This window comes from Rhagoletis zephyria, unplaced genomic scaffold (genome assembly GCF_001687245.7).
Source record: "Rhagoletis zephyria isolate East Lansing unplaced genomic scaffold, Rhagoletis_zephyria_1.1 Rzeph_scaffold_00808, whole genome shotgun sequence".
In the NCBI taxonomy this organism is placed as follows: Eukaryota; Metazoa; Arthropoda; class Insecta; order Diptera; family Tephritidae; genus Rhagoletis; species Rhagoletis zephyria.
In genome coordinates this window covers 47,066-57,146 of record NW_016157892.1, presented here as the reverse complement: position 1 = coordinate 57,146, position 10,081 = coordinate 47,066, and the positions used below count along the sequence as shown (strand labels likewise).

The following is a 10,081-nucleotide window of genomic DNA, read 5'->3' as shown; positions in this document are numbered from 1 at the left end:
TATTGAGGTACAATACGTAAAAACCCAAAATTTATTTGATAATAATCACTTTACATAAATTATTATCAGAAAAAAGTGAACTTTAAGGTATGAAGTTTATTGTGCTTATGCTTAAATATATTAGTCATTTACATACATACATATGTAACATAAAATAACCGAAAGTTTGCTTTTGCTGAGTATGTATAAATAAATGATTATATGTATGCATGCATGTTTTCCGTCGTCGTATCGAAGGAATGGGATCTCATCAGAGACTTTGTTTTTCTTTTTATTGGAAAGGAGTTATCGCGAACGCGAGGTTTTTCATTTTCCCACTTTAGCTCGCCAATGCCAAACGGGCATTTCGTCACTAACCAGAGGATACGTGGATACATATCGAGCCCTAACCGCCAAAATAACGTATGTGACATTTTTTTCAAAAATTTTTTTTTGATTCAGAAATGCATCTCGATGCTCTAGGAATATTTCTGCATCAAAAAGAAAATTTTGTAAAAAATGTCGCTTACGTTATTTTGGCGGTTAGGGCTCGATATAAATATCCAGAGGTCGTGGATTTCAACTGGTCGCTCCCTCTGATGAATGAAAATGATATATGTAGTTTTGTTTTGTTTGCTAAAAATTATATAGTTTTGTCTACTCAAACTTTTTTAAATTTACAAATATCAGTTCATCAAAAAAACATGTCAGATTTTAAGAAAACTGTATTACTGTTCTATGTAGCCACCTTTAGCGCGGATAATAGCAACGTGTCTGTCCGGGAATGCTTCACAGAATGCACGAATGTGGTCTACTGGTAATTTGTATTGAACAGGACGTTCAAACGATGCTTTGTTTACTTTGGGCACGAAAAAAATTCGGTAGAAATCTTTGGACGTTTCAATAAGGCTCGCACCAACGCATAAAGTTTGCAAAATTTGACATTTTTTAGAGAACAAAAATTCCCAGCTTTATTTCTTCGCAACAATGGCCACCTTATTCACCGAATTGAGCCCAATGGATTTTTCCATATGGTTCATTCTCAAGGCCAAAGTATCAGAAAAAAGATTGCCTTGAAGATTGCTCTTTGCCCAGATCACATTCGTGCATTCTGTGAAGCATTCCCGGACAGACTCTGAACTGATATTTGTAAATTAAAAAAATTAAAAAATAGACAACAAACACGATATACAGTAACTCAAACCAATGGCCACGTGTTAATTTTCTTCAAATATTCGTAATGTTTTTTGAAAATATCGTCTAAGCTTTAACCAAAACCGTGTAAAAAATTCTAAATAAAAAGTTGAAATTTTGATGAAAATTTGTTGAATTTTCCTAAATTTTGTATAAAGTTTGAAACTGTGATTTACACGGTTTTGGTTAAAGTTTAGGCGTTATTTTTTATACAAAAACAACACAAAAATTTAGCCGGAAAAATATTACGATTAAAAAAAAAAAAAAAACAACACGTGGTCATTTGTTTGAGTCACTGTAGTTATTTTTAATGTGCTTACTTTTCAATAGGGTTGGAAAATAATCATTATTTTTTTATTTTATTTTAACCAAATAAATCAATAAGTTGTAATCGTCGTAAAACAATTTTAACTATAGGTACTCACGTAATTGTGTGCGTACGTCCTACTGTAATTTACAATGATTTTAATTTTTCGAGTTTATTCAATAAATATTAAAAAAAAATAATTAATATTTGAGTTTTATTATTTCGGTCAAAAAAATTATTATTTTACGATTTTTCTTTTTTCGTTCAAAGATAATAATTATTATGGAGTTTTATTTTTTCACTTAAGAATAATGATCATCTAAATAACTCAAAATCTATACCAGCATGATTTCCGACGTATCCTTTTCAGAGGATCAAGTCGCAAAATTTTCAGGTCAAAATTTCAGTAGATTGCGTCTGTATGGCCTTTTCAAGTTTGTAAATACTAATTATTTTTGGGTGGAAAAATAAAACTCATAAAATAATTTTTATCTTTGAGCGAAAAAGTAAAAATCATAAAATAATTATTTCAGTTGAGCGAAAAAATAAAACTCAATAATAATTATAATTTTTAAGCGAAAAAAATAGAAATCATAAAATAATGATTAAATGCTAATTTAAATTATTTTACTCAAAATGATTACCGTCCCTGCTTTTCAATTAATTAATATCATTTAAACAAATACCTATCAAAAGCGAATATAACTAAAACGAATATGCAACGTTTCAAATCGTTTATACAAACGCAAATACAAATTTACTTTAGGTTTAAAGCAACCTGTCTGGTACGTTTATATGTGTATAAGTGCAACGTTTATTTTTTTCAGACAGATATCAGTGCAAATAAAATTGTGCATTGTTCAAACGTTTGTCCATATACATACATATGTATGAATGTACGTATACTTTTCATTTATATACCACTCATGATGAATAACCCAGTAAATGTTAATAAATCAATTAGGGTATTCATAAAGTGTGCTATTTTTCGTATTAGTGCTATCTGGTATTGTCATAACTAGGGCTTCGGAGCAAAGGTTTTTTTCCATGCTCCACTCCGGTAATTTATTTTGCTCCGAGCTACGCTCCCGCTCCAAATAAAATACTTTAACGAACTTCAAAAAAATGAGGCGGCTGTCGATTCGTCGGAATATTGTTTTTTGTTATTGAGTTTTGTATCACGATTTGTTTGTTAGGAAAAATGGGGGAAAAAAACAACAAAATCTATGCGGCACATACACCCCGCGGCAAACGAGAGCACATCAGCATTTTTACCAGTTTTGACTATTTTTCTTTTGATTTTTTAAAGCTTATTATTTTTTTATAAAAGTATAGCTCTTTATCTAACAAATACCGTATAAATCTAAATTTCAGACTTTGTACAAAAATTATAAAAATTCCATAAACTTTTCACCCCAATTCCATGCATTTTAGTTTTAATTTCGAGAATAATTTTTGGTATGCATTTTTATAGCTTATTAAATTCTAGTATAATAAGTAATTTTTTATATGGAAAAGAGTGCATAACATCGTCAGCAAAAAAATTATCAAAAATCCACGCGATTTTTTAGCAACTTATAACTTGCATTTTGCAAACATTTTGCTAGAAATTAAAATTAATTAGAAAAATAGTAAACACTAAAAAATTCAAAAGAAAAGTAGTCAAAACTGGTAAAAAATGTTGATGTGCTATCTTTTGTAGCGGGGTGTACTTATGCTTTAAGCTGCAAGCAGAAAAACTACCCGAAAATTGAACGCAGAAACACATTTTTTTTTTTTTTTGATGGAACCTTCCGCAAAAAAAAACTAAAAAATCAACGGAAATTTTTAGGCACTTGAAACTAATGTGCAAGTTACATAACACTAAAATTGAATTTGCTATAAAACTGTATACTCAAAAAAATTTTAGCACTACCGAGAAAAATGTTCGAAATTTGGATACAAATTTTTTTAATTTTTATTAGTTTTCTACCAAGTTTTAAACTTGGGTTTATATGGGTTTTTGTTAGAGAATTTCTTAAAAATAAATAAATAAACATAAGTGGGCAAACAATATCACTTTGAAATTGGGGTACTATTAATATGACCGATACTGTATGCATTTATAAAACAGGAAGAAGTTAAAAGGGCACAAATGCTGTCACACGTCACCCCGCAATCAAAGACAATCAAAATAAATACATACATACATGTATTACAGTACAACAATAAATTAAATATTTGCTCACGAGTGTACAAGTTGCAAGAAAAAAAACGCATAGATAACACAAGAGCACACCCACAACTAAGTGAACATCTAACATGTATTTAGTGATCATTAAAGGCTTCATTATCGCATTGATATGCATATTGCTTCAATAGTTGATTGGCCAAGCGCGCAACTTCAGCGGATGAATGTACATAAAAGACTTGGCATTGAAACGAGGAGTAAAACAGTTGGTGTGGGAATACGATCGCGTCAAGACGGTGTGGCCGTTCAAGGAAGTGTGGTTGATTTTGTAAAAGAATAAAACAAAACTGTTGGTGCAGATCGAAACGGATCGAATATGTCACAAGAGTACAGTATTTCTGAGATTGCACAAAATAACGGACGCGACGGCAAACCAGTGTGGATTATTTTTAAAGATGGCGTTTACGATGTCACGAAGTTCCTGAATGATGTACGTACAAAAAAAAAAAAAATATATTAGTTCAATAATTTGTTGTAAACGTGAAAAGAGAAAAAATGTTTAGGATGTTTAGTAGCAGCTCAATGATTCGAAAACTATACATACAGTGTTATTGTGTTTCTAATGCCAGTGGAATTAACTTATCTAATACTAAGTTTTGTTGACAAACTTGATGAAAGTTAGTTTTTAAAGAATCGCGTAAAGACTTTTACTGCGCTGTGTTTTGGAATTAGTTTCCGGCATCCCCAGTTAAATTTAGTTTTGCAAACTAATCGGTTTTAATATGAATGTCAAACAGAAGACCTCGAAGGAAGTTTTGTTTTCACAGTTTGGGTTGCCACCTGTTTAGAAGAGTTAAAATCAATTCAATTAACAATTTAAACAAAGTATGACAATATGGATGTCAAATAAAATAGTTTTGAGAAAGCTTTAATGCGACACAATTTTTGAATAGAGTTGCCACCTTTGTTAATGGTCAAATTCTATTAATAATTTCAATAAAATATTGCTATGTGGATGTCAAAAAAAATGCATTGGATGTACATGCGTACGAAGAGAGTTGCCACCTGTTCAAAAGGTCAAATTAAATGTAGTTAATAAGTAAAGTAATACAATACCGATGTCAAACGAAAGGGGTTAAAAATGAAAAATAGCACTAAAGATGGCATAAAGCCGAAACCGGTTTGCATCTAAACTGAATTTGACAAGCGATGACGGAAAACGTTAAACAATATATCATAAAGGCTTAGTAATTTGTAAAGAACATATTTTTGTAGAGGGTTGCCACCTGTTTGAAAAGGAATTAATATTTTAACTTAAATATTTTAATCGCTCTAAAATATCTTGAAATCAGCTTTTTCAAAACTTGATTATTTTTCTGCTTAAGCTAAATAAACTATAGCAATACGACAAAAGGTAATGAGCACTACTTCGCTTCATTATTCTTTCGGCTTTGCTAGACAATCAACCTGGCGTCACTTAGCATCCGCTGTGACAGCAAAAATCTCTATTTCTTTTCTGTTACATTTGAAAGCATAACGTCAGTCATTTTAATCACAAAACCTTTTTCAGAAAAGATAAATACGCCCATAAATTGGCTTTCGTGGTATTTATTAATTTATGGCTGCGCTTAATAAAACGTCTGCTATCGAAATACGCTTTGGAAATGAGCAGCTGTACTTAACAGTTAAATTTTTTAATGGCGTTTTCGTTTCTACAAAAAATGTTGCCTTCTCATCGCCCTCTTCCTAGTGTTTGTGCGTAGATGGCAAAGAGAAGGTTGCATTTTTCGGTAGAAACGAATTCGGCATAATACGTACATATGTTTGTACATATTTATGTAGTTTTTTCATAACTTGAAAAAAATTCAGACTACCAAAACAAATAAATTATTTTAATCAGGGACCGTAAGGGTTATGATCTTTATAATAAAATCTATAGCTTAACCGTTAAAGTTGGTTGTCTTATTCTCCCATCAAATTTAACCGTTATTTTGTGATTTTTTCGATCGTTTTTTATTGTTATTTTTGATTTTGATTTTTTTCAATAATATTATAACTGTTATTCCCAGATTCATCTTTATCATTTAAAACTTTTGAACTTTAAACAAACCTATTTACATCACTACATATTATAAAACAAAGTCACTTTTTCTGTCCCTATGTCCCCTTAAATGCTTAAATCTTGAAAACTAAGCAACGGATTTTGATGCGGTTTTTTTTAATAGATAGATTGGTTGAAGAGGAAGATTTATGTCATTATAATGTGAATAAATATATAAAGGGGGCGTGGCAATCGGACAAAATGTGGTAAAAACCCATAAATTTTTTGTTTACACAGCCATAAATCATAAAAGAATCCACCGATTAAAATGAAACTTACTTGAAGTTAAACTTTGAAATATTTACTTTCGTTCTGCATCAAAAAAAATAGTTGATTCATATCTTATTTAACCAAAATTGTTTAAACAAAAGCAGCACTTTTTCCAAAAAAAGCTGTTTGTGTGTTTGTTCGCTGTCAACCGAATGAAACATTAGAAGTTATGCGGGAATCTCACCCCACCTCATTCATGTTGAATTAGATCGTATGGTGAAAGAACTCGGTACGTATGTATGTAAGTACATATGTACGAATCTCTCGCATAATTAAATTTCGGACGTATGTATGTATGTATGTATGTATTTTCAATTCATGTCTTTATTGCCGTACTGAATTCCATTGCATTGAGGGTTTTTATACAGAAAACCCAAATTTGAAAAATTTTTAGTTGTGAGTGTTTTTTCAGCGAAATAAACCGCTCTGTTCACGTTCTATATTAATAAATCGCACATAATTAAAATACAGTTTTTGAATAGTTTTTATTGATTCGGAGCGCGCGTTAGATATTCCAAAGATAGCAGGAAATCTTCATGGTATAAAGAAAGGGGAACTGTTTTACTCCAAATGTAACGCGTGCGGGCCACGGGCAGTAATGAATAAATCAAAACTACGGGATCGATTTTAATCATTTTTTCAGTGAGTGACATAGGCCTTATATTTTATTTCCGTGCGAAGCCGGGGCGGGTTGCTAGTATTTAATAAAATGCAAAAATCATTTTTCAAAAACAAAAAAAAACTACACATGCGTTGTCCCTTTTACCCGATGTTCACGATTCTCAGTGCAAAAAAACAAACTAATCCCTTGACTAACAAAACAGCTCTTAGTTCTGCTTATTAGTCGGAGAAATCGACGAGGCACTTCATGTGTTTTATTAAGCATTAAAGTATTTGTTACACAAAATTATACTTGAATACGAGTATCAATTGAGTGAACCACTTTGACATATTTTCAAATATATCCAAGTCAAGTATGGCGACAATTTCGAGATAGGCAGTCATTATACCATAAACACTATGTAGCTAGATAATCATCAAACAAGTGAGAACTTTAAAAGTGACTCATTACACAGAAATTCGATAGACGAGCGGCCTTATTTTAACGTTTCAAAACAAGTTCATTAACTCAGATATATGTATGTTTGTATACATACTATATTAGTGTGCCTCAACAACAAAGTTGCGCGTTTTCCACTGAAATTATAAAATTTATATTTTAAGACAAAAATCTCCCTTTAAGCTTAAAAACTTCTATCATATGAGGTGATTTTTTGGAAAAAAAAAAATTTTAAATATAATTTTTTTTATAAAAAAACTCGGCGAAAGTCTTCAAATATAAAAACAGCACCGTTGTTTTTTTTTGTATGGAGAGTGACGCGTCCTCATGTTCAAGTTCGTCGATCCAAAGAATCGACCGATTGAAACTGAAATTATTTAAGAAATATTACAGTGCATTGGATCCAGTGAATTATTTGACGATCGATCTACTTTTCTGTCTCTAGCACTGTAGAAAATTTTGAGTATACAACATTTGAACCCAGGTCCTGCTGAACGGTAGTGCGCTCTGCTAACCCCCACACCAAATATGTAGGAGTTACGAGTCCTCTATGTGGATACATATGTAGGTATAGTGGCGGTCAAAAATGTATGAGTGGTGTTTAGTTTTTAATATTTAGAACGTTTTTCCAGCTAAAATTGTTTTTTTTTCATATAAATAGCGAAATTTATTAAAACTGCCGTTGACTTTTTTTATTTTTTTGCAAACAGTCTTGCGCATATTCTTCCACAAGAAATTAATTTTATATGGAAAAAAGTGCAAAACGCCATCAACAAAAAAAAAAAAAAAAATTATTAAAAATCGATGCAATTTTTTAGCCCCTCAAAACTTGCATTTATTTTACTAGAATTTTATAAGCTTGTCAACTGCATACCCAAAAAATTTCTAAAAATTCTGGTTAAAAAGCTCGAAATTTAGATTAAAATTTGTGTCCTGAGCAAAATTTGAAAGTGTGATTTATATAGTTTTTGTTAAATCATTAACCATATTTTTATATAAAAAAAAATATAAAATTTTAGCTTGAAAAACATTGTAAATATTAAAAACGAAACACCATTCATCAATTTTTGACCGCCACTGTACATATTTATGTATCTCTACAACATTTCTCTTAGCAATAAATTTTATTTAATTAAGAAAAATAAAAGAAAATTTATTGCATTTTAATAAATATTTATATTAATCGATACATTTTTTTTTTATTTCTTTAGCATCCTGGCGGTGAAGCTTCACTACTCGAATATGCTGGTAAGGATGCTACAAAAGCCTTCAATGAAGTGGGTCATTCAACTGACGCCGTAAAGGAAATGAAATCATATAAGATTGGCGTTCTTAGAACGGAGGTAAGACAAAAAACATTTAAATGTACTTCTTACATACACATGTATAAATCTGCACACACAATTTATGTATGTATAAGTACATACATCTGATTTGCGGAAATTCCCCTAAGATATGTATGTGCATAGGTGAATGTTTGCTCAACTCGGTCACGGACATAGTAGGTAATTAAAGTTTGTTTGCAATACTGTTGCAAAGTGATAGCGACATTTATCAAGATGAATTTGAAAGAATAGCTTTTTTGTATATAAAAGTTTGCTTATTACAGACAAAAACTTTAAACTTCAATACGATTTTTTTAATTTTTATTAATTTTTTATTAAAATGACATCTTAACCTACCAATATGGTCAAATAAAATTTGAAATATTGAATAAGTACCCAACGTTTTAGTGTTTTACAGAAAAAATTTTCGCTCTCGACTTATGCTGTTCTTTCAAATGGCTGCGGATATAGCAATATAAAAGTTGCGTCAAATTATGTTATCTAACAGCTATATATGTTTTGTAATACAGTGAAATCTCTTAAAGAAGAACCTGAAAAACTGAGCAACACCCTGTCATATAGAAAAATTGCTGAAGTAGATTGTATTTAATTGTTTTAAGTAAGAAAGAAATAACATAATAATATAAATTGACTTATCCAAAATGATGCAAACAGAAGGATAATATTTGTCATGTTAAAAATTATATCGTCGGCACACAAATTATTACAATTTTATTGTATCTACATATGTATATACGTATCTTTAAAAATGATATTCTGAAAAATAACAACTATGTATTTAAATAATACTAGAAAACCTTCCTCCGAAAAATGTCAATTAATTGTGGTACTTAGCCCAAAATAAGCGTTCTTAACGAATTTTGCGAAAACAGAAAAAAATAGTTTAAACTGAACGGACGCGACTGTAATTAGCATACTAAAATCCAATGCACACTACCTAGTTGAAAGATAAAACTTGGAACATCAAAACTAAACGATAGCTATATAAGATAACCAAAAAAAACATTTAAAAAAAAAGATCTATTTTGACTGTTAACATTTAATTTCTTCTTTTCAGAACGCACAAATAATTAACAGCCAGCCTGCGCCTGCATCCAGTGATTTGAGTGCGAAACAGCCGTCAGAAAATTACTCTACACCAAAAAAGAAACCAGCTAAGTTTTGCTTTTGCTGTTAATAAAAAAAAAAACGCAACAATTTGCCTGTCTGTGATGCCACTGAAAATCGCTGAGGTTTAAAAATAATTTATTTGTACGTTGGCATATGAATGTATGTACATATACATATGTGTATGCAGCAAAAGTCAACATATTTATGTACATACATAAATAGCGCTTAATCATTTTCATCTCCATAATTGTAATTCTATGTCCATCTTCATGTAGATTAAAAATATTTATACTAAACACGCAAATCTTGTGTATATTTTAAATGTTATTTATTTACTTCTCTTACATTTTATAATGTGGTTTGAATTCGATCTTATATACATAACAGTAAAGTTTAATTTACGTTACAAAATATAAAATTAAATAATTATAGATAAGTGTAATATGCCAATAAATGCATTTTTTAAATACACTCTTTTAAAGATTTTTTACTATTCTTCTTTTCTCCCTTAAAATTGTACATATTTTTCCCTTATAGCTTTTTC

At 30.3% G+C, this 10,081-nt stretch overlaps 1 protein-coding gene across 1 annotated transcript; it reads left to right on the top strand.

Annotated features, from left to right (window-relative positions):
• Positions 1–3,882: 3,882 nt before the first annotated feature.
• Positions 3,883–10,010, top strand: LOC108361644 (cytochrome b5). The gene is made up of 3 exons (XM_017614315.1): positions 3,883–4,140; positions 8,293–8,424; positions 9,485–10,010. The coding sequence occupies exons 1-3, from the start codon at positions 4,027–4,029 to the stop codon at positions 9,602–9,604; spliced, it is 366 nt and encodes a 121-aa protein (XP_017469804.1). The 5' UTR covers positions 3,883–4,026; the 3' UTR covers positions 9,605–10,010.
• The last annotated feature ends 71 nt before the right edge of the window (positions 10,011–10,081 follow it).

Coding starts and splice junctions, on each gene's coding strand:
- LOC108361644 (XM_017614315.1), top strand. CDS start 4,027: ATGTCACAAGAGTACAGTATTTCTGAGATTGCACAAAATAACGGACGC. Junction 4,141..8,292: donor TCACGAAGTTCCTGAATGAT/GTACGTACAAAA, acceptor TTATTTCTTTAG/CATCCTGGCGGTGAAGCTTC. Junction 8,425..9,484: donor TTGGCGTTCTTAGAACGGAG/GTAAGACAAAAA, acceptor TCTTCTTTTCAG/AACGCACAAATAATTAACAG.